This window comes from Carcharodon carcharias, chromosome 31, assembly GCF_017639515.1.
Source record: "Carcharodon carcharias isolate sCarCar2 chromosome 31, sCarCar2.pri, whole genome shotgun sequence".
In the NCBI taxonomy this organism is placed as follows: Eukaryota; Metazoa; Chordata; class Chondrichthyes; order Lamniformes; family Lamnidae; genus Carcharodon; species Carcharodon carcharias.
The window spans coordinates 23,721,488-23,746,231 of record NC_054497.1 but is presented as its reverse complement, the minus strand read 5'-3'; the positions used below and the strand labels follow the sequence as shown (position 1 = coordinate 23,746,231).

The 24,744-nt window shown below is 42.9% G+C and overlaps 1 protein-coding gene across 2 annotated transcripts in view; it reads right to left on the bottom strand.

The window, feature by feature from the left end:
• Positions 1-6,763: 6,763 nt before the first annotated feature.
• The window catches only part of foxred2 (FAD-dependent oxidoreductase domain containing 2), a 37,271-nt gene continuing 19,290 nt past the window's right edge, over positions 6,764-24,744 (bottom strand). Inside the window, exons 6-9 of one of the 2 annotated variants that reach the window (XM_041177462.1) lie at positions 13,007-13,172; positions 10,987-11,228; positions 10,181-10,351; positions 6,764-9,222 (exon numbers count right to left, since the gene is read on the bottom strand). In XM_041177462.1, the coding sequence (XP_041033396.1) occupies positions 9,062-9,222; positions 10,181-10,351; positions 10,987-11,228; positions 13,007-13,172 (740 nt within the window). In that variant the 3' untranslated portion in view covers positions 6,764-9,061. Of the gene's footprint in view, positions 9,223-10,180; positions 10,352-10,986; positions 11,229-13,006; positions 13,173-24,744 lie in introns of those variants that run through there. The other variant, XM_041177463.1, reaches the window with a different exon arrangement.

The window sequence follows — 24,744 nt, the reverse complement described above, 5'->3', positions numbered from 1 at the left end:
CTTGAGTTACTCTTTTCCTTTTTAAATACCTGTAGAAACTCTGTTTTTATATTTCTACCTCGCTTTCTTGTACTCTAATTTCTCCATCCTTATTATTTTGTTCGTCATTCTTTACTGATTTTTATATTCTGCCCAATCTTCTAACCTGCTACTGATCTGTGCAGAAATGCAAACTTTTTCTTTCAGTTTGATACTATCTTTAACTTCCACACATTATGCATCTTTTTCCTAGAGTCATTCTTTCTTTTTCACTGGAACATATCTTTGCTGAGTGTTATGAAATATCTCCTTAAATGTCTTCCACTGCATCGCTACTGACTTACCCCTTAAGCTAATTTCCCAGTTCACTTTAGCCAGCTCTGTCTTCATACCATTATAATTGCCTTTATTTACATTTAAAACACTAGTCTTAGGCCCACTCTTCCCTCCCTCAAACTGAATGTGAAATTCAATCATGTTATGATCACTGCTCCCTCAGGACTCCTTAAATATGAGGTAATTAATTAATCCTGTCTCATTGTACATTACCAGGTCTGGAATAGCCTGCTTTGGTTGGCTCTAAAATGTGCTGCTCTAAGAAACTGTCCCAAAACACTCAATGAACTCATCTTCCAGGCTACTTTTGCCAATCTGATTTGTCTAATGTATACATAAATTAAAATCACCCATCAATATTGCTATACCTTTATCAACGCCCCCATTATTTTCTTCATGTATACCACATTATTTAGTGTAATTACTGATAGGGGACCTTTAAACTATTCCCATAAGTGACTTACCTTTGTTATTTCTTATCTCTACCCAAACTGATTCTGCATCCGGATCTTTAGAATGAAGGCCGCCTCTCACTATTGTAAAAATTTCATCCTTAATTAACAGAGCTACCCCGCCACCTTTTCCTAGTTTCCTGTCCTTCCAAAATGTTACGTACCCTTGAATATTCAGGTTCCGGTATTGATCACCTTGCAACCACGTCTCTGCAATGGCCATCAGATCATACATATTTATTTCTATTTCAGCCTACAATTCATCTGTTTTGTTATGAACCCTACGCACATTCAGATACAGAACCTTTAGTTCTGCCTTTTTACTATTTTTGCAACCTTTGGCCTCATCGGCTGGCACACTCTTAAGTTTGTACACTTTTAAGTTTGTACACTTTGTCCTTCCTGCCATGGTCTCATTATCATTATCCTTATTGTTACCTTGCCTTGTTCTCTCCCGCTAATCTATGACATCTTCCCTCACTTGATCCCCCACCCCCATTATTTAGTTTAAATAGTGTTTAATGTTTTAATAAAATATTTCATGGCCCCCAGCTCAAGTTCAACCCACTAAGTGGAATTTGGCGAACAGTAGATAGGATTGCTAAATAACTCTTACTCCGCCTGAATTAGAATGGGGTAATGGCCAGCCAAGCTTCATGGCCTCATTTAGGTTACAGTGAGAAAAGGATCTGTCTCTTCGTCTAAGTCATTAATATAGATTGTAAATAGCTAAAGCCTCAGCAGTGCCCCTTGCGGCACTCCACTAGTCATAACCCATCGACTTGAAAATACCCCATTTATCACTATTCTTTGCTTAGGGAGCAATGGTTTCATCAAAATGGAGGGACTTGTAGAATATGATCCTTAAAACACTGGTTTAAAAGAAACCTTGTGTTCTCACATAATAAAAATGGAATATGCCTTCTTCAACCGCTGCTGTTACAAATATGAAGTTTATAATTGTGTCTTTAAATTTAAGGTAAATTGAAGGGGGTCCTGACCTATTGCCTGACAGTAAGCCTGGGTAGTTGATCGTTAGAGATCAAAGGAAGGCTTAGATTATTTTGCTGGGATGAAGGTGCAAGGTATTTACATTTGGAGACAACGGCAGCAGTCTCTGATTCTTCTAAAGTCCCGGAAAGGCATTGAAGATTTCAGGTTGTAAACAGTTGCGCTGTAAACTGTCCATTTACTTCTAAGACAAAAGAGTATGGGGCCAAGAATAGCTAATCAGCATTTCTATCTTGTGCAAGGTTAATGTATTTCGTGTTCCCAAGGGGAAGAGGGCAGAGGAAGCCATTTTTGAGATCAGGTAACAGGCTTCCCTACAAATCAATGAATATCTCAGACAGACAGTTCTGTGTGGTCAGCAGATAGAAGAGGCTATTTTTGGCTTTATGAGCTACTGCAGCTGGATTGAGGAGGAGACAGTGTCCAGTTGATGAGATGCATGCTATAGTTATCTAAGTAGATTCCGGGAGATTCATCCTGGCATAGCCAAAGGGAAGAAGAATAATTGGAACAGGCTTTACTGCCGGTGGTGGATTTAAGAAACTCTTCAAAACCTGAGGAATGTTCCTGGAGACAGTCACTTGAAGTTACTACTTGATGAAGCGGGGATACAGGAACCCGCTGGAAGCAAGGAGCAACTGTGGACTGTTTGCTATAAGATCTGTAATTCTGTGGTGAATGCAATGTGTGATAAGTATGAAAGGGGAATGTTCCTCTCTGTAGTTTAAAGTATACACTGCCTACAAAAAGAAAATAGTGTTTGGTGAATGGTGTTTATAGTCATTTGTTACAGTAAAAGTTTTAAAATGTGAAATTCTGTTGTGTCATTCTTTCAGCTTTCAACTGAAAGTTCGAATCTCTTCTTAAAAGTTAAAGGTTTCAATGGGGCTCTTAACACTGTAAAGGAGCAGCCCTGGTCTGTCATTACGAGTTTCTAGTTAGAGGCCTTAAATTTGTAAAAGGCCCCACAGGCTGCAACAGAAACACATCACACTCAGTTTTTCTTCTTCACAGGTTTATCTGGAAAACAGGAGAATTCCCATTGTAACCAGTCCATGGTTTCCCAGCTTTTATTGCTTGGGATGATGGCTGTTTTATCCAAAAGGTAATATTTCTCTAATACCTGCAAACCTGACAACTTTCCTCACCTTTACAACAAATTCGTTTCTCTCAAATGTAGTAACTCATTTAACATGAACAACGTTACAAAAAACTCTCCCTCAGCAGTGTCTCCCCGACTTCCCTGAAGGTGTTGACACTTACTGGGTTACAGTTCCATATATGGTACGGGCCATTTATTATCACCTGAGCAACTGTTCTTTCCATGTGTATGTGGAGACTTTTGTAGTGGGGGCATCACATTGCTCCCCTCACCCAGTCCCCTCCACCACCCAATCCTTTTCTCACTGCATTTAAGTTTTCTGACAATAAAAAGCTAGGTGGGAATGCAAGCTGTGAGGAGGATACAAAGAGAACGCAAAGAGACGTAAGGCTGAATTTTAACAGAGACATGAAACAGGAGCTGGGTTTGTTTTTAGAATCAGAAGCACTCCGCTGGTAGTAAACTGAATTTTTGGAATCTCTTTCTCAAAGAGTTGTGGACGCTCTATTGTTGAATACATTTAAGGCTGAGATGGACAGGGAATCAAGGGGTATGGGGAGGAGGCAGGAAAGTAGAGTTGAAGCCAAAGGTCAGCCAGGACTGCAATGAATGGAGGAGCAGAGTCAAGGGGCTGAATGGTCTACTCCTGTTCCATTTTCTTATGTTCTAATGTTCTTGTCTGTTAGGAGGTCTGGACCTTCCTTTCAGCCTCTAAATTTTAAAGTAATTGCCTCAACATACTGTTACCGAAGCTCAGATCAGGAGTAGTCCTTCCTCCAACAGAATCATTTGGCATAGGAGGCCATTCAGCCCACTCTACCTGTGCAGGGCCTTCAAAAGAGATACGCAATTAGTCCGATTCCCACATTCTTTCCCTGTAGCCCTGTAATTTTCTTCTTTTAAGTATATATCCAATTTCCTTTCTATAATTACTATTAAATCTGTCCTCTTGCACATCCCTGATTTTAATAGCTTCACCATTGCTGGTCATGCCTTCAACTTCCTGGGCCCTAAGCTCTGGAATTCCCTTCCTAAACCTCTCCTCCTTTAAGATCTCCCTTAAAAAGAGTTTGAAGGAGAAAAAAAATGCAGGGAAATGGGGCACAAAGCCAAGAATGGGAGTAATTGGATTGTCCTTCGAAACAGTCCGCATAGACTCAAGGGACTGAATGGCCTCCTTCTGTGCTGTACGATACTATGATTTCTTTGATCAAGCTTTAGGTCACCTGTCCCAATATCTCATGTGACTTGGTTTTGCATTTTGTTTGATAATCACTCCTGTGAAATGGGGGTTGAGGTCTTGTGGCGCAGTGGTAGTGTCCTAACCTCTGGGCCATTATTTGTTTTTATTCCTTCACAGGAATAAATGCTTGGTCAGCATTTATTGCCCATTCCTAGTTGCCCTTGAGAAGGTGGTGGTGAACTGCCTTCTTGAACCGCTGCAGTCCATGTGATATAGGTACATCCACAGTGCTGTTAGGGAGGGAGTTCCAGGATTTTGACCCAGCGACAGTGAAGGAACGGCCGATATATTTCCAAGTCAGGATGGTGAGTGACTTGGAGAGTAACTTCCAGGTGGTAGTGGTCCCATCTGTCTGTTGCCCTTGTCCTTCTAGATGGTAGTGCTCATGGGTTTGGAAGGTGCTGTCTAAGGAGTCTTGTTGAATTCCTGCAGTGCATCTTGTAGATGGTACACACTGCTGCTACTGTACAGAATTCAAGAGGTGAGGCACATCAGACAATAGGCTGATTGTTTTGTATTATCAGCAGCTCACATTTCAATTTACCCCAATCTGAAACATTCTGAAACCAAGGTTCATATCTCACTGGAATGTCTGTAATAAAGCCAGTTCCAGGAGTTAGCTGCTGCTCTCTGACCCTCCAATATAGGATAAAGTTGCTCACCAGACTAAGTATGATTTTTTTAAAAACCCTTCAAAAAAATGCAGCACAGGATGGAGTGAAATTTTACAGCCACCCATCTGCTCTTTGACCCTTGGTTACTAAGCAGCGGGATCAGATTGCATTGTTGCTACAATTCAAATTAAGAAATATCAGCCTTCACTCTCAAGTTAAATTAACCCATTAAAATATTTAACATTTTAACTTCGAGATTTGTGTAGAATGTTTCTGAAAGTAACTTTCACTCTAAATGTGGCTTTAGAGAGAGAAGGAATTAAAGTCAGCTCTCTGATAGGACTGCCTACCCCTATGACCTCTGCAGACCAGGGCTATTAATAAATACAGATTGTTAAACTGAGTGGACCGATAATGGGAAATCACATTACTAGATTTAACAGCTTCTGGTCTCCATTCCTTCCCATTAATTCACATGTTAATCAATGTTGTCCTCTGCTGCAGGGTCTGATTAACTGGCCTGCACTTCTGTAGTCCCCACCCTCTGGCTCTGATGGCAAATTCACCACCAGTGATGAATGATAGAAACATAGAGCATAAAAGGTGGCCATTTGGCCCATCATGCCCGTGCCAGCCCTTTGAGAGCGTCATCCAATTATTCCCATCCCCCTACTCTTTCCCCAAAGAACACTAAAACTTGCCCCTTCAAGTATTCATACAATTCCATTTTGAAAGTTATTACTGAATCTGTTTCCACCCCGCTTTCAGGCAGCACATTCCAGATTACAACAACTTGCTGTGTAAAAACAAAACTAATCTTCCATCTGGTTCTTTGCCAATGGTAAACTGTACAGTGAGGGGGAGGGGAGGGAGCGAATGGTGGCTTTGTGATGTGGTGGAGTTTTATGATGTGGGAGTTGGATTGGGGAAGAAATGTGACAGGATCATTAATTGATGGTGTTCTGAACAACAGCTATTGGGGAGAGGATGGGTTGTAAGAATATTTGGGCCAGGGCACAGGGGTATAACACATTCCCCATTTTAAATCTGCACATTGCGTCCTAATGTTCATTTAATATCTTGCTTTGTGTCATTGTTGAATGGAAAACTTATGACAAGTAACGTTGACTGAAGCAAAGGAGTTTCGTCTTCAGTACGGACTGGGGCATTGGGAGAGGAGCATTGAGTTCCCACTGGTGTGAAGCTGTAATTACATCATAAAGTACATAGGCAGATCCCGTTATTGTGAACAAATGAGTCTGTAATGAAAAGAACTGACTCAGGAGTGTGCAACTTAATCACAGAAACTAAGGCTTGTTTACAGGTGTTTACAAATGTAAGATTTGGCAGATTGTAGAAACAATGCTTCTACAAGGCACAAGTCAGGAGTGTGATGGAATACTCTCCACTTGACTGGTTGAGTGCAGCTCCCACAACACTCAAGAAGCTTGACAGCGTCCAGGACAAAGCAGCCTGCTTGATTGGCACCACATCCACAAACATTCACTCCCTCCTCCAATGACGAACAGTGGCAGCAATGTGTACCATTTGCACACCATGCTAACTTGGAACTATGTAGCTTTTGCTGGATCAAAATCCTGAATGATACGGATTCAGGATCATTCCTGAATCTTGGAATGATTCCTTCCTAACAGCACTGTGGATGTTCCTACAACACATGGACTGCAACGGTTCAAGGTAGTGTCTCAAGGGCAATTGGGGATTGGCAAAAAATGCTGGCCTAGCCACTGACATCCGCATCCCTTAATCAGAACTACACAAGGGGGGACCTAGTTAGAATATCTGAGCTGGAAGTTATTTTTATTGGGAATTTGACTAAAGATGTATATGGAGCAAAGGCAGCAGAACAGAATGCAGAGGACTGAATGGTAATGATCAGTGAACAGCAGGATCACATCCAGTGGCCTCTCCAGTTACAGCAGTTACTCTCAAAACACACAGCCCAACATGATCCAGAAACTCAATACAGAAATATATATCAATACAAATTCCTTTTTACCAATAATTACGCTGGCTGAATGTAAGTTTTATTAACCCCAATAACACAGCTTGGCATAGTACTGGTAAAGCAAGGGAACTGGGACAGCAAGAATTGGGTGACAGCATAACCAATGGCATCTCTTGCAACAGTCCATGATTGAGGCAAACAGCTCCTGCTCTTTATCCCTCATTAACCTTTCTCACTCCTCCCAAGTACATTGTACCTCTGCTGGGGTATAGTTTCATTGCTACCCCCACTGCAAGACTCCATTAAGGTGCCCAAGATGCCAATCCTCTCTTTGGTGTGTTTAGATAGAAAATGCCATGAGGTAATTCAACTGCACAGTGCATCACATTCGAAGCCATCAAATTCGATCCTCTCCTCACGACGTTCACAGAGATAGGCCCAGCAGGAGTTTCCCGACTGAGCTACGTTAACTTGGCAAAGGAAGTAAGCACGTGCTGTTCAGCTCAGTTATTCACTGGACACTGCTGTTCTGCACTGGCTGCAGTTATATTTATTTGATAAATATTATTTGTCTCAGTTCATCAATCTAGATTCTACAGCCATGGGGAAAGGGTGAGTGCATGGGATTAATTGAAAAGCTCTTTCAAAGAGTCAACTCAGGCACGATGGGCTGAATGGCCTCCTTCCATGCCATATCATTCTAAGAGCCCATGAATGAATCACTGACCTTTTACTCGCACATATTATATTGCTTCTGCTGTTATCTAACCTTCACGTCTACCTGAAGGCTTTTTCACTTCCTTCATTTGTCAATGATTCATTTCCTGTTTGTAACTGTCTGTCACTACAGATTTTCCCTGCCTTTGCTAATATCAACAGCTCAGTAGCATCACCTACAGGAACCTAATGGTCTGTCCATTCAATTAAATCATAGCTGGCCTGCACCTATCTGCCATTGCTCCATATTCCTTGGTACCCCTTACCCAGCAACAGTCTATCAATCTCAGTCTCGAAAGCTTCAATGGTTTTGCAACGTCTTTTCGGGGGAAGAGTTTCAGATTTACATACTTGAAAAGGAAACATTTCATTGGGGAAAGAACATGGAGTGGTAATGAAGATCTGATGAAGAGTCATACAGAGTCGAAACGTTAACTATGTTCCTCTCCGCAGATGCTGTCAGACCTGCTGAGTTTTTCCAGGCATTTTTATTTTTGTTTTTGTTATGGATGTGGTAATAACTGAATAACTTTTTCAAAGAACAGTCATAGGCACGGTGGGCTGAATGGGCTCTTCCTGTGCTGTATCATTCAAACTGTTCATAAGCTTATGTGAGCTGGAAAAATAGACACAACACTAGGGAGCAGCATTTTTGACATCCACCAAAGGTCCTGCATAGGTCTGACCCCTGATTCAGTAATCTCAACTCTGTTCTGTTGGCAGGAGGTGGGGGTGAAGGGCAGGAGAATGTCGTCAACCTGCTGGCTCTTCCCTCCTGGAAGCCAGGTAGAGGGGAGCAGTGGGCTTGGCCTGGGAGCAGATTGGCCACAGTTCCAGCCAGCTGTTCAAAGAGCATGTCTATTCAGCAGAACCTCTCTCCAGAAACAAAGGCAGGTACAAGAAAAAGAGGGAAGGCATTTCTGTCACATCTTTCAGGAAATCAGGACATTCCAAAGTGCTTTACAGCAAATGACATACGTTCATTAAAAATGTGGATATTGTTGTAATGTAGGAAACGCGGCAGTCATGACAGCACAGCAAGCTCCCACAATCAGCACTGTGAAAGCAAGATTGTCTGTTTGTAGTGATGCTGTGTACTAACCCAAAACATTGCAATTAGTTTTCCCAGAATTCCAGAAAGCCTGCTGTTCATCTTCAGCATGTTCTGAATATAAAAGCGAGGTGCCACTTTATGAAGCCATTTTAAAAAGCAGGGGACGGCAAGACCAGGAATTGGCAGTTGTGAAGATTTGAACATCACATGGAATCTCCAAACATCACACTTAGTGCTTAAACATGAGAGGAAGTGTTTAAAAATGTCAGGAGCAACCGTAGCAAATATCAAACCGAACAATACAAAAATAATCTCCCCTGTTACCTGCAGATATTTTTGGCTTTTCTCATAAATATACATTGCACAGAAGTTGGATAAAACCTTAGTGAGCCCCTTGTATATGGCAGCAGCGGTGTGTGTGTTTCCTGGAATCATTCAGTTCTGCAACAAGGAGAAATTCTGCGTGCACTCAGCCCTCACCTGGTTAAAGTGCACAGGTTGTCAGTCTGTAGTCAGTCACTAAATAGTTTCATCTCCAGATGGTTGCAGTGCCCAAATGCCCTGGTTGTGGACAAGTGCTGCTCTCAGCGTTCTTCGGTTGAGACTGCGTCATTGGAAGGGTGGTCCATCTCCATAGACTCAAGCCACAGGATCTCGTCACCCAGCAGTCCTTGCATGTTTAAGTAACCATGGTGACAGAAAGGGGGCACATACTGATTGGTCAAAGCAAACTTGAAGCAGGATTCTGCAGGGAAATGGAATCCCATTAAAATATGAAAACTTTCCATAAATTGAACTGCTACAAGAACACACTGCTCAAAATACAAGCTTTCCCAGTGAGTTAAGAAGGAATGAACAAATGTTATATAGCACCTTTCACAACCTCACACATCCAAAAGGGCTTCACAACTAAAAGTATTTTGAAGTGTAGTCACTGTAGTAATGTACGAAATGTGGCAGCTTCAGTCCCACTGGCCAGTCATATCACACAGGCCAGGAACAATTTCAGCTCACTCCCTAAGCAGTCCGGAGCTGAGGAAGAGTTGGGGGCTTGAAAGTAGAAAGGGGAGGGTGAACAAATCACACAGGGTTTCAGCTTCTGCTCTGGATGAGACAGTGAAGCCCTCCATGGTCAAATAACTGTAGACACACACACTACCTAGGCTGCAAATTAAGAACAAGCATTGCCAGGAAGTGCTGGAGGGTGAAACCATACCACAGCAGAATTAGGAAGATAAACAAAGAAGTATCTCTAAATAGTGAGTAATTGCTTGGCCCAATCCTCGGAGTTTCAGGACACAGAAACTGAGTTACGGGGCCTGGGGGCTCTACTTCCATGGCACAGGGTCTCTGAGCTCCACGATGCAGAGGCTCTAAGCTCCACAATGTGGCACAGCATGTGGACTCAGGTTCTGTGCTGTTAGTTCATCTGAGATGGGGCTACATATAATCACAGTATCACTGGACTAGTGAGAGGTTGGGAATCCAGGACATGGAGAGTCCCAGACATGAAGGGCATCATCTCACCCACAGCACTTGTGTGGGGCTCTGCTACACTGTTCCTTGGCTGCAGAGACAGCCTGAGCAAATAATCAGAGGGAAAGGAACAGTCCCCAACCCAGGGAGAAACAGCTTGTGATAATGGCACTTCTAAATAAGGAAGTGCCTGTTTTACATGATTTCATTACAAGAGGATGTCACACCTGCAAAGAAGCTCCTGAGGTCAGTGCCCAGACAGTTCTCCAGGAAGCGGCGCAGTGGCAGGATGTGAGCTTTGGCAGCTGTCCAGTTAGTCAGGAAATCTTCCACAATGTGATGGATGCTATCTGGCCTCGGGAGGGGCCAGAACTTCGGTCTCTGCATCATCTGAGTCTCTGAAAACAAGCAGAAAATTACATTCTACACCCTGGCATGCTCTGTTCCCTGTGCTATTCCCCATACACCAAGTGCCCCTGCTCCCTGTGAACTGACCTGAACACTGCTCCCTGCACTATCCCCCCCCCCACCCCAACCGCATGTGCTCTGCTCCCTGTGCATGGACCCATGTTATTCTCCAGACATTGGCAGGATCTACACTTTGCACAGCCTGGTAGGTTGTCTTCACTCTCCACATTTAGACTTCAAAATCTGCTCAACCCAGGGCAATCTCCAGTTCCTTCCCTGTCACTGAACTCATGGCCAGGGAAATCAGGGGCAACCCGACCAGCTGGTGCCTGAGCACAGTGGACACACAACTGGAACAGCTCCTACCCCTGTGAAATACCAACTATTTTGTGCTCAGCTCATTGGGATTTCTCTGGGATTCCCCCAACGCTTGGTTCAGTAGCCTTTGCAAACTGTCCTGAAACGTTGTCCCTTTCCTATAAAATGTTATAACTTATGTAGCTCATTGAATACAATTAATTTGCTCATTGGATCAGCAATCAGTAACAACACCAGCAAACAGATCCCTGGCTGAGGTTAGCGAGAGGATCGGAGGGTGAAAGGCAGAACAGAGAAAAACACCGACCTGTTGGTAGACGTTTGTAGAAGTAGATGACGGGATGGAGGAAGTTTGAGAGCCACGCATGTTCGGGCTCACCTACTGCACGGCTGGGATGGAAAACATCAGACTCTGGCCTGGAAAAGTTGCTCCCATATTCCAAGTTAATAACAAATAGCCCATTTGTTGCATCTTTCCCTGTGTTTTCCAGAAGCTGTGGAAGTGCTCCAATGGGATACTCTTCCAAGTATTCAAACTCTGTGGCATTTCTGCAAATACACAGCAGGAATGACGTTAGCAGCCACAGGACATAGGAATCCTTTCACCATTTGAGATACATACTTTGTTCCTCGCTACTACTTCCTGGGGCCTTTGCTAGACAGCATGGCTGAGGTGATATTGTGGAGCGTGAGTGAGGGGCAAAGCACTGGCTATAGTCATTGTCCTAAACCAGCACACTGCGTATTTCTGCTCAGGCAACATGGACAATGGATTCCTCTCTGCCTCCACAGTAACAGCACTGCTTGGGCAAGACTGAGCTACTCAGATCCGACGTCATAGTTTTAATTCCCAAACAATGTGGAATTTGAAGGTTTCAGCCAGAGCCTCAGAATCCTGGGCTAAGAAGGGGGAAATGGGCTAACTCTCCCACTCCTGATCATTGCCCTGTGCGTACTGTGGACACTGGGTGAGAACAAGATTGGGTGATCAGAGCATGAGACAAAGGAGCAGGAGTCGGCCAAGCGCTTTCTCAAGCCTGCTCCACCATTCAATAAGATCATGGCTGAATTTCCACTTCAACTCCACTTTATCACTCCATCCCCATTTCCCTCAATTCCCTTAGGGCCTAAGAACCTATAGACCCCAGTCATGAATATATTCATTGACTGAGAATCCATAGTACTCTGGAGTAATGAATTACAAAGATATACAAGCGTCTGAGAGAAGAAGTTTTTGTGCAACTCAATTCTAAATCACTGACTGCTTATCCTGAGACTATGCCCCTCAGTTTTAGTATCTCCAATCAGAGGTCTTAAAAGATTAGGTCCCACTTCATACCCTCTGTGGATGAACAATCCTGTGACGTTCCCCATCTATACCCATGCTGCATATGGAAATTGGGTGAGGAGATACAGTGGAGATAGAATTGTACCCTGGTGAGACTCAGCACTATAGGGAAGAAAATGAGGAGGAGAAAAACCTTCAGCTGCCAGGAACAGCTTTCCGTGGTCACCCTGAATGGTTATCCATGACAAGCTGACATAGAACAGGCCTTTGAAGGTTGTTCATTAACCCCATTAACCTTCAGCACTAGCTTCCAATTGGTTGGCTCTCCTTCAGTTAATTTCCATTCTGTTGTGTCAGTGCCATCTGCCAATGACACACAAGCTTCATGCAGTCAGCACCTGTGCTAATGTGAAGAGGCCAAGTTTGCTTGGACAACTGGGTTTTCAATGGGTCTTTCCAGGTACCAGCCTCAGTGAACCCAGTAAGTTAAGGTAAGCACCAGGTCTGTGCGAGATATGCATTGGTCGCAGCAACACTTGTCCCAGCTTCGCACTACAGCACTGAAATCATTGGTACGATGGCCCCAGGGGCAATAACAACATCAATTCAAACAGAACGTGTAGGTAAATGTGCTTATTTTAAAACTGAACCCAACAGACCCAGATACTTTGGGGATTGTGGAATAGAGCCCAACAGACCCAGGAGATATCAGCTGTGGTTGTTCAGCTAAGCCGCATTAGATGATCTCAGCCTAGGAGCAATAGCGAACTCAGTATCATCAGGTTAATGCCGGCCAGGTTTCACTCTGATCACTATCCAGGAATTTATGCTAGAAAAGACATTGCATGGTGGGATAACACTGGGTTGGGGTTGGATTAAACCCAAAGAAGTGTATCACATCACAAGCTAAGGTCATTCAGGGTGGCCTGATATAAACTATAGTGACAGGAGCTTTTATTGGGTGCTAAGGAAACAGCTTGCTGTTTTGGAGGTTACTGCGCCAAGCCCAATTGAGTTCATTAAAGTGGAGCTCACTCACTTCCGTAGCAGCACAAAGTCAGCAAGGACACTGAACATCTGATAAAGGCCAGACGCCTCATTGATGCGCTTGATTATCATGTTGGTCAAATGAGTGATGGGCAGGGTGGTGGCTGGCCAGGTAATGCCATGGTACCGATGCTCCAGCAGGTGATGAACAGCACGGGCTGGTGAGAAACAACCAAAAACCACAGGTTACGACAGTAGCATAGCAAACCACGCACAGCAATCAAATGTGATATCTGGGATCGGACATGACTGGCCTCCTAGCCTCCACCCTCTAAACCTCAACTCATTCAAAACAACTGCCTGTATCCTAACTCACACCAAGCCCTGTTCACCCATGGTCGCTGACTTACACTGGCTCCTGATTCGGCAAAGTCTCACTTTAAAAATTCTCATTCTTGTTATCAAATCCCTCCACTGCCTCGCCCCTCCCTATCTCTGCAATTTCTTCCATCCCTACAACCCCTAAGAGATTTCTGCTCTCCTCCAATTCTAACCTCTTGCAGATTCCCACGTTTAAATGTTCTGATATTGGTGGCTATGTCTTCAGCTGCCTAATCTCTAAGCTCTGGAATTCCAGGGGCCCAGGCTAATGCAAAGGTTCAAATCTCACTATGACAGCTGGTGGAATTTAAATTCAATTAATAAAATCTGGAATTGAAAGCTAGTCTCAGTATATGAAAAAGGGAGAGAGAGAGAGAGAAAAAAGGAGTCAGACAGGGTTCCTATCCTTGATCATTATCCAGAGACCCTGGCCCAAAATCCCAGTAGCACCCACACATCGGCAGGGTACCGGTGAACTGTAACCTCACAGGACAGTGCCCTCAAGAAAGGAGGAAGGGGCGAAAAGCAGAGAAGGCAATGAGGAGAGCTGTGCCTTTAATAACAACTCAGAATATAGCACCTGGTAAAATGTCCCAAGTCACTTCACAAGAGTGTATTAAACAAGATTTGACACCAAACCACATAAGGAGATATTAGGATAAGTGACCAAATGCATTGCAAAAGCTGCAGCTGTTATAACCAAATTGAGTAAGGAGCAACAGCAACCTGACTGAGAACAACAAACTGCGAGGCAACCAGACCTGTGTCCTCGGCACACTCCTCTACTGTGCTGAGACCTGGACAACATATATTAGCAGGAGAAACAGCTCAACAATTTCCACCTTCGCTGTCCCTGTTATATCATCAACATCTCTTAGCAGGACAACATCACCAAGTCAGAGGTCCCGGAGCGTGCTAATTCCATCAGCTTACACTCATTGCTAAGATAATTACATCCGCACTGGCTCAGCCATACTGATCAGATGGACGATAGGCCAAAGGCCTTCTGTACGGCCACTGGGTCATGACCTCCTGGGTATCCATCCCTACACTACAAGGACACCTGAAACCAAATTATGAAGACGCTGGATACTGAAACTGACAACTGAGAGACATTCACCGATGGCCGTGACCCTCTGTAGTCTGATTGTTTGGCAGAGCATTGTAAGAAGTGAGCAGAAATAAAAAGCTCAGCTGACCAAGAAGAGGGCCCAGAGAAAACAAAAGTCAGTGAATTATGCACCTTCTCAGTCCACTGTCTTTATCTGCAGCAAATGTGGCACAGACTGCCATGCTAGAGTGGGGCTCCTGAGCCCCACCAGCCAATGCTTAAAACAAAGTTAACCACCATGGCACAAACCATCATCTTACAAAACAGAAGGCTGTCAATGTTTTAATGCTAAGTCAAAGAGAGATTTTATGGAGCGTTTTGAAAGAGAGGGAATTCGAGAGGATTGGGGAGAGGATTCCAGAGTTGAGGGCTGAACGATGGGGTGATGTAAATCAGGGATGTACAAAAGGCCAGAATTGAAGGAGTGCAGTGATCTTATGGTTTGTAGGGCGTGAAGTGCTTACAGAGAGAAGGAGAGGCAAGGTCATGAGGGAATATGTAAACAAGGATGAGAATTTTTAAATGAGGCTTTCCCAGATTGGGGGTCAATTTAAGTCTACAAGCACAGGGGAGCTGACTTGTTGCGAGTTAGGACACAGGCAGCAGAGTTTTAGACGAGTTCAAGTTTAAAGAGGGTACAAGTTTGGCCAAGACAGGAACACCATATGCACTCAGTTTCACCTAGATTCTTGAGAGCTACAATCAGGGTAGTTTCTGGAGCTTTGGAAATGACTGTGCAATATTAGTGCTGGTTAGTAGCACAGTCAATGCATAGATTTAATTCCAATCAAGAGAAATAGCTCTCGTGAGTCTGGAGATTATTGGAGGCCTGGGTCTGGTTCTCAGTCTCCAATACCCTGGGCATTAGCCAAGTATTCCAAGGCAGCAGACTTGATCAAACACAGGGCTTTTAAAAAAGGGAGATGATATGTCTCTGTATCCCACTGACCTACATTACAAAGCCAGCTCTGAACTGCATTGAAGCTTACTGCCATTGGAAAGGTCACCGTGAAAATATCAGCCTTCACGACAGGTTACGCAAAGCTTTTAATCATATTTAAAGGACTAGGTTCAAAAGGTTACACATCTAATCTGAGCCAAGCTGAAACTGGAGACCTGTGGGTCGACTATCCTGAATCCCGCTGCCATCCCTTTGTTGCACTAACAATCTCACATATTGTAAACACTCTCCAATGTCCTCATACTCAGGTCAAGGTATTAATTGAGAATGTGATAGCTTATTCAGTGTTCTGATGGTGCCCATTTGCAGACTGGCAACGCTGTCAGTCAATGGGTTGGAGTTGGGACTGGATTTAAGGCAGGACTCCCAGCAAACAGTCTATTTTACCAAAGTCTATTCAGTCAGCAGAGAGAATCTATTTATACAGCACACTACAGAAATTAAAAGGGAGTCTTTACCAGCTACAGCAAACAGAGCTCAATGAAACTACAGCAATGTCCCCCAATAAAGGCGGTTATTTCTATAGCAGAATCCAGTGAGTACAGGATAGTTACATAATAAATGTTAGGTGCATGAAATCAATCCCAGTCACTCTCTAGCCGTATGGTCTCCAGGCATGTTTAATGCCAGAATTACCCAATCTCCATCCTGGCTGGGAACAATGCTGATATACTGCATGCAGCCACCAATTCACATCAGGGCAGAGCTTGAAGCCTCAAGGGCAACACACAAAGTTTAATTGCATGCCCCCATTAATTTCTAAATACTTACTGCTGCTACCGACAGTGATTTCGAGTTTTGCCACCAATGGGGCAACAGTGTCAATTAGAGCAGTGTCTAAACCAGGCCCATGAAATTTAAACAAGAAAGATATTAAAGTCAAAATAGCACCAGGTTGACTGGGCTGCGAGGACCAGATCTGCAGGGCTCAGCAAAGGTCATGGCTCCACAACTCTCAGGTTCTATTTGTTCTAGTTGATCCTGCACAGTGAGGATTAGATAGCTATTCAACTGCATGCACATCCAAGCCTGCTCCCTACACTCGTCTGACAATGACGTGCATATAGTTTACCAGCAGGAGTAATGGGCTCGTGATTCGGAACAGGAACATTTCCCAATGGTTTTTGGCTTTCCCCGCCCATCTCAGAGGAGTTCAGCTCACATAGAGCTCAGTACCCCTGAGCTGGTTCCCTCAGCAGGTGGTTACTCACTCTGAGTGCTTGGTAATTGTAATTGTCTAATCTAATCGAATGCCACATTTATATCGCAGATCCAGAGCAGCAACTGCCAGTGCTATGAAACATGCTGCAAGAGGAATCCTCAGCAATGGCATCAAGACACCATGAATGTACAAACTGCTGGAGAGAATCATAGAATGATTACAGCACAGGAGGTGGTATCCTGTGTATCCATGTCAGCTCCCTGCAAAAGCATCAGTAGTCCTACTTCCCTACCCTTCCAACGCAGCGCTGCAAATTTTCTCTCTTTGGGTGCTTATTCAATTCCCTTTTGAAAAACATAGCCAAATTTGCCTCCACCACACTCTCAGTCAGTCTATTCCGAATCCTAACCACTCGCTGCCTCACGCCTTTGCCAATCACCTTAAATCAATGTCCTCTGGTTCATGAGCTTTCCGCCAGTGGGAACAGTTTCTCTCTATCTACTCTGTCTAGGCACCTCACACTTTTAAACACCTCTACCAAATCTCCTCTCAACCTTCTTTTCTCTAAGGAAAACAACACCCCCACTTCTCCAACCTATCCACATAACTGAAGTCCCTCGTCCCTGGAACCACTCTCATAAATCTTTTCTGGCCCGTGTCTAAAGCCTTCACATCCTTCCTAAGGTATGGTGTCTAGAATTGTGCACGATACTCAATCTGAGGCCGAATTAGAGTTTTATGAAGGTTCACCATAACTTTCTTGCTTTTGTACTCTATGCCTTTATTTATAAAGCCCAGGATCCTGTATGCCTCTTGGACCATTTTCTCAGCCTGCTCTGCCCCCTTCAATGATTTGTGCACAATACCATTAGGTCTCTCTGTTTCTGCGCCCCCTTTAGAATTGTACTCTTCATTTTATATTGCTTCTCCTTGTTCTTTCTGCCAAAATGAATCTCTCTCACTTCTTTGCATTAAATTTCATCTACCATGCGTCCACCCATTCCACCAGCCAATTGATGTCCTCTTGGTGTCTAACCCTATCCTCCTCACAGTTCACAATACTGAATTTTGTGTAATCTGCAAGTTTTGGAATTGTGTCCTATACACTCAAGTCTAGATCACTGATATAGATCAAGGAACACAGTAACCCTCGTACCTACCCCTGGGAACCTCACTGTATACCTTCCACCAGCTCAAAAGAGAACTGTTAACCACTAATCTCTGGTTCTTGTCACTCATCCAAATTTATATCCATGCTCCCATATTCCCTTTTATTCCATGGACCGCAACTTTGCCGGCAAGTCCATACTGCACGCATTTTATAGAAAACCATTACACATCAACTGCATTACCCTCATCAACCCACTCTGTTACCTCAACAAAAACTCAATCAGGTTAAAAACGACTTGACTTTAACAAATCCATGCTGGCTTTTGTTAATTAATCCACACTTGACCAAGTGACTGTTAATTTTGTCCTGGATTGTCGTTTCTAAAAAGCTTTCCCACCACCGAAGTTAAATTGACTTGACCTGTAGTTGCTGGATTCATTCTTACACCCTTTACTGTATAAGGGTGTAACATATGCAATTCTCCAATACTCTGGTATCACCTCCATATCCAAGGAGGATTGGAAGATTATGGCCAGTTGTCATGAAGCTATTAATGTATATAATATATTGGAAAATATTTTTCTTTTAAAATAGAGGTTTAGTGTGCAGGTGTGTCTTAGTTGGATTAAAGCCAGCTAGTCTGGGTGCTTTGATACGTAATGGAGATAGCGTGCATTTGCATTTTTTTTTAATAGAGCAGTTACCAAGCAATATGTGTATATGACTAATAAAATTGGTACTATGAAATAGGTTTCATTGTTAAAAGGTGGAGTTCAAAGAGGTTATTGATAAAGGTTTTGAATTTGTAAGGTGAAAATGCTTTGCCTGGTGTTTGGTTAAGTCTATGGGTTGCTGTTGACTTAATGGAGATTAGTTTGGGAATTTGTTAAAAGTTATGATAGCAATTTGTAGCCATGTATATATATTTTTAACCTGTGTAAATTGATAAAATGTTTCAATTATTTTAATGTAAAACCTCGAGAACTGGTGGTCTGATTCCTGAATTTAGAGTCGCATCTCAAACATACCACTTAAAATTATAGGTTATAACAGTTGTTTAAAGTTTCCCTCTGGAATTTTTTAAATAAGTTTGCTTTACCAACTGCATCGGTCATAACACCAGTACCTCTGCAATTCCATCCTTACTTCCCTCAGTATCTTCGGATGTATCCCATTTGGTCCTGATTGCTGATCACGTTTAGGCACAGCCAGCATGTCTAATACCCCTCTATCAATTTTTAGCTCATCCTGTTTCTCCAACCACCTCTTCCTTCAGTTGTCCGTTTAAAGACAGATACAAATATTCATTAGCACCTCCCCTCATTAGTCCCTAATTAGTCCCACCCGTCCTCTTACTACTTTTTTACTATTTATATGCTTATAAAAAACTTTTAGATTCCTTTTTATGTTAGTTGCCAGTCTCTTCTCACACTCTCTTTGCCTCTTATTTCCTTATTTATGTTCTCTCCGAGCTTTCTATATTCAGCCTGGTTCTCATGTCTTACCAAGCTGATATCTGTCTTTTGTCCCTTTATCTGCTTCATCTTACTCTAGATCTCTTTTGTCAACAAGGGAGCACTGGCTTAGGTTGCCCTACCTTTCCCCTAATGGGAATGCACCTCGACTGCACCTGAACTAGTTCCTCTTTAAAGGCAACTGATTGCTATTACAGGTCTGTCTCCCAATCTTCGATCCTAATTTAACCAGGAAAATGGCTCTCCTCCAATTAAAGTATTTTTACACTGGATTGCTCCTCTCTCTTCTCTATAGCTAATCTAAACCTTACGGCACTATAATCACTGTTCCCAAAATGTTCCCCTACTGACACCTGAACCAATTCATTACCCAGAATTAGATCTTAAAATGACTCCTTCCTCATTGGGCCAGCAAAATGCTCTGTAAAACACTTCAAAAACTCTTCCCCTCTCTGCCCTTTACAGTGTTGCTATCCCAATCTACATATATATTGGGTGTGTATACATATTTATATACAAAATGTGCTTCCCCAAATCTTGCCCATTGTTGGTAGTCTATAGGCTATAACCAGTCGTATCAGGTTGGGCTGATAAATAGCAAGTAACATTCCCATCACACAAGTGCCAGACAATGACAATTCCAACAAGAAAGAATCTAACAATCTCCCCCTGATCTTCATCAATATTACCATCACTGAATGCCCACCATCAAGATAAAAACAAAAAAACTGCGGATGCTGGAGATCCAAAACAAAAACAGAATTACCTAGAAAAACTCAGCAGGTCTGGCAGCATTGGCGGAGAAGAAAAGAGTTGACGTTTCGAGTCCTCATGACCCTTCAACAGAACCCGTTCAGTTCCAGATCAGTTCTGTTGAAGGGTCATGAGGACTCGAAACGTCAACTCTTTTCTTCTCCGCCGATGCTGCCAGACCTGCTGAGTTTTTCCAGGTGATTCTGTTTTTGTTTTGGCCCACCATTAAGATCCTGGGGGTTACCACTGAGCAGAACTTAACTGAACCAGCCATATAAACACTGTGGCTACAAGAGCAGGTCTGCGGCGAGTATCAGCAAGCTGGCTTAGATTTTAGATTTTATTTAGTTAATTTAGTGTGCTTGTTCAAACTTGACTGTATTTTTATGGGCTTTTTATACAATCATGTAACCTGCAAAGAACCAACTTGGTCAAGTCACCATATTATATTAATATGTGGGTAGAAAAGATGCCAAGTTAATATTGTTAACAATTATACTTCAGAAACTAACCTGATATAGTATTCCCTGACTAGCAACAGATGATTTTGTTATAAGAAAGTATCCTTCAATTACAGGGTAATTGAGGTAAGTCATTAATAATCAATAGTCAAGAAATCATTTATTTTATATTTCTGTATTTTTCCACTCTATGAAAGAATTAAAGTGCTGTCACACTCTGGGAAAGAAAAAGCCTGAACTCTTGGGATCCTCCCTATCAGGAGCACACCAATCTTGACTGCCAAGGTTCTGACCTTAATGAATGGGATGCTTGTAAAGACATTAAGACAAGTAACATAGCTTAAAGCATGCATTGTCTTAAGTTTTAACGCAATTTGAACAATCAGCTGGAACCAATTTAGTAACTATTACAACATTATTGACCAATGAACTCTTTCCAACAACATTGGCTAAAGTGGGGTTACACCACCTTTTGGGTATATAAAAGGTTACGGGAACCATCCAGTTGTATACATCAAGTGAGGGGAAACCGGTTTGATCTTTGGGGATAGAAGAAAGAATCCCTGTCAATATGGAGATTGTGTTTGTAGTACTGGACAGTCAAGAGTTATCCTGCCAGCATGGATCCCAAGAAAAGTGCGGTGCTCTTTGGAGGAAGTTGAGGGTTACCCTGTTGGCCCAAAGAGTCAAGGTTGTTAGTAACTTCTTTTGGATCGATCACCCATTTGAAAGAGTGAAGTCTGTAGAGTTTTGCTGATCAGTATATTTTACCTTTATTAGTAATCAAAGTTTTAATTCATTGATTAGTTTGTAGATGATTGATAAGTCTTTGATGATTGTATTGATGTTTAATTTGCTTATAACCAATAAACTTTGAGATTATATTTGCTAATTCAGTGTGAGTCTTTGCCTGCAGAGAGTAACTCACCTCCTGACTCCCCAAAACCTGTCCATCATCTACAAGCCACAAGTCTAGAGTGTGATGGAATACGCACAGTGGCAGCAATATGCACCATCTACAAGAGGCACTGCAGCAACTCTCCAAGGCTCCTTCAACAGCACCTTCCAAATCCGCAACCTCTAACACCGAGAAGAACAGGGCACCAGGTACACGGGAACCACCTGCAACTTCCCCTCCAAGTAACACACCATCCTAACCATTCCTTCATTGCTGTTGGATTAAAATGCTGGAACACCCTACCTAACAGCACTGTGGGTGGGTACTGCAGTAGTTTAAGAATTTGGCTCACTATCACCTCCTCAAGGGCAATTAAGGATGGGCAATAAATGCTAGCCTAGCCATCAACATTCACATTCCATGAATGAATAAAAAACAATAGTGTAATGGTACTATTGTTTCTTAACTCTAACCAAATAGATTCTGTCTTTGACCCCTCCAGGACATTCTCTCTCTCTCCAGCACTGTAATATTATCCTTAATCAACACTGCCACCCTTCCTCCTTTTTTTCTCATCTTTCCTGAACACCTTTTTATCCAGGAATATTTAGTATCCAGTTCTGTCCTTCTCTGGGTCAGGTCTCCATTATTGACACTACATCAAATTCCCATGTGGCTATCTGCACCTGTAGCTCAGCAATCTTAGTTACTACACTCCATGCACTCAAATACACTGTAAACCTTATTGCATTCCATCTTACTCTGACCCCACCCAATAACTTACATTTCTTACTCTAGTTCTGTCTGTCCCAATCCTTTGGTGCACCATGCTTCTCCTTTCTAATACTACATACTGGTTCCTAGCCCCGTACCAAGTTAGCTTAACCCCTCCTTAACTGCGCTGACAAACTGCCCATGAGGAAATTGGTCCTGGTTCTATTTAGGTGCAAACCATCCAGCCTGTACAGGTTCCACCTCCCCCAGAACCAGCACCAATGCCTCAAGAACCTAAAGCCCTCCCCTCTTGCACCATCTCTCCAGCCATATATTCATCCTCCTAGCTCACTGAAATCTGCTTGCAGGATCGCATCCCTCTTTCTACCTATGTTGTTGGTACCAATATGGTTCACCCTCCCCACTCAAGAGTGAAAAACAGTTGTTCACTGAAATCACTGACTCTGACACCAGGGAGGCAACATGCCATCCTGGAAAAGATGTCACTGATTACTATTTCCTGCTTCCTCTCTCCTCTGCTGGAGGTGCTCTATACAGGTCCATATTTTGATTAAGAAATAAATCTTGATCAGAATATGGAGGTGCTCTATACAGCTCCGTATTTTGATTAAGAAATAAATCTTGATCAGAATATTATCCAGGCTGCTGTTTCCAGTGCAGTGCTGAGGGAATGCTGCACTGTTGGAGACGCCGTCTTTCAGATGAGATGTTAAAACAATGCACCATCTACTCTTTCAAGTGGATGCAAAAATATCCCAAGGTACTATTTCAAACAAGAGCTGGGAGCTTTTATCCTCCAACCAACATCATTAAAAAAGGTTATACAGTCATTTATCACATTGCTGTTTGTGGGAGTTTGCTACGTGCAGATTGGCTGCCCCTACGTTATGACAGTGACTACTTTTCAAAAGTAATTAATTGGCTGCAAAGGACTTTGGGACCTCCTAAGGTCGTGAAAGGACTAATTATGAATGCAAGTCTGTCTTCTTTTCCCAGGCCAACGAGAGAACTCGCTGCGAATATGCCATGGTATCTTGCAGGGAGCGAGACACTATTACCAGCCAGAATGGAGGTAGAGAGGCTAATTCACCTGTCACTCAGAGCTGGAAACCACCCTGCTCTATGTGACTGGGATTTTAAACACATGATTTGTATGAATGTAACTATCCTCCACTCTGAGGTTTGCCAGAGAAATCATCCTGCTTTTATAATGAGGCATCACTGCAGTTTCAATCAACAATTCTGTTCGATCGGGTTTGTAGATTCTTTTCAAATAGACTCTGTAGACTGTTTGCTGTAGTGCACTGTTTAAATAGACTGTCCACTAAGTAAGTAGACGTTGTTTGCTGTAAAACAGACTGTTTATTGCAAGTTCTGCCGGAAGTCCCACCCAGCCTACAGTGGTGTCAATTGGCACACTGATCTTTAACATCCAGCTGAACAGCCAGATGGAGTCTCATTGGAAAGAAGGCATGTCTGACAATGCAGCATTCCCTCAGTACCGCACTGGAGTGCCAGCTGGAAGGATGTGTTAAAATCCTGGATTGAGGTATGCAGTTATCTACAAAACAGCAGCAACTGCATTTCAAAAAGTGCCTCATTATACCAACTGCATTGCCCCATGGGGTGTCCTGAGGTTGTGAAATGCAAGCTTCCCTTCCTTTAAAAATTCCAGTATAGAAACAGGCCAGTTTGGTCCAACCAGTCTGTGTTGGTGGCTATCCTCCACTCCAGCATGTGACCACTCTGTACCCTTACCCCCTTCATTTCAATCATCTTTCTTACTTATTCTTAGATGATGTATTCACTGCTCAACAATTACTAATTCAGGTAGTGAATTCAACAGCCTCACAACCCACTGTATAAAACATTTTCTGATGCCATCTGTCCCAAATCTCTTCTGTTTAGACTAGTTTAATTTAGTTTAAAGGAAGTAGAGGTAGAGAAGATGTTTCCAATTGTGGGGAGACCAAAGTTAGGGGATTAAAATATATGATAATCACTTATAATCCAATATGGAATTCCTGAGAAACCTCTTTACCCAAAGTGTGGGTAGAATGTGGAAATTGGATTTAAAAATTTGGCTTAAGGGCAGAAAACAGTGTCCCATCCAGAAGATGGAAAGGAAAATAATTATATCTACGTCAACCTGGCTACTCTATAAAAATTATTATTTTTTTAAATGGACAAAGGCTTTTCCCTGACTAGTCAGAGGAATTTCTAACCTTCAGAAACCAGCAGGGACCTTGTTATCTTTAAAGAGACTTTAATGCCCCTGTGACTGCAGAAAATCAAATTCTAAAAAAAATGCACCAACACCCTTTACATTTCTAAGGCAGATCTGGCCAATGGAGACAGCATGTCTGCAAGGACAAAAGGAACCCTGACTCCTCTATTAAGCACCTCAAGATTCCAAGACCTGAGAAAATACATCCTTTGGCCAACACCCAGGAGAAGTGGTGGGAGTTAAGTCACGTGACCTCCTCCAAGGTGCGAGAAGTAATATTGCCATGTGGAACTGAACCCAGGCAATTTACCATTTTACCATCTACCAGGCAGCAGCAGAAAGAGCTCTGTCCAGCTAAAGTGCCTGACCCTAATCTACACTGTGAACTACTGAAACATCTGAACTCCTGTATCTGTGCCTATAAGACTTTTTTATCTCTACGTGCCTTTTTCCATTGAGGAAATCATCGCCTCTGGGAAGATGGATCATCCTGCAACAGTTTCAGCCTGCTAACC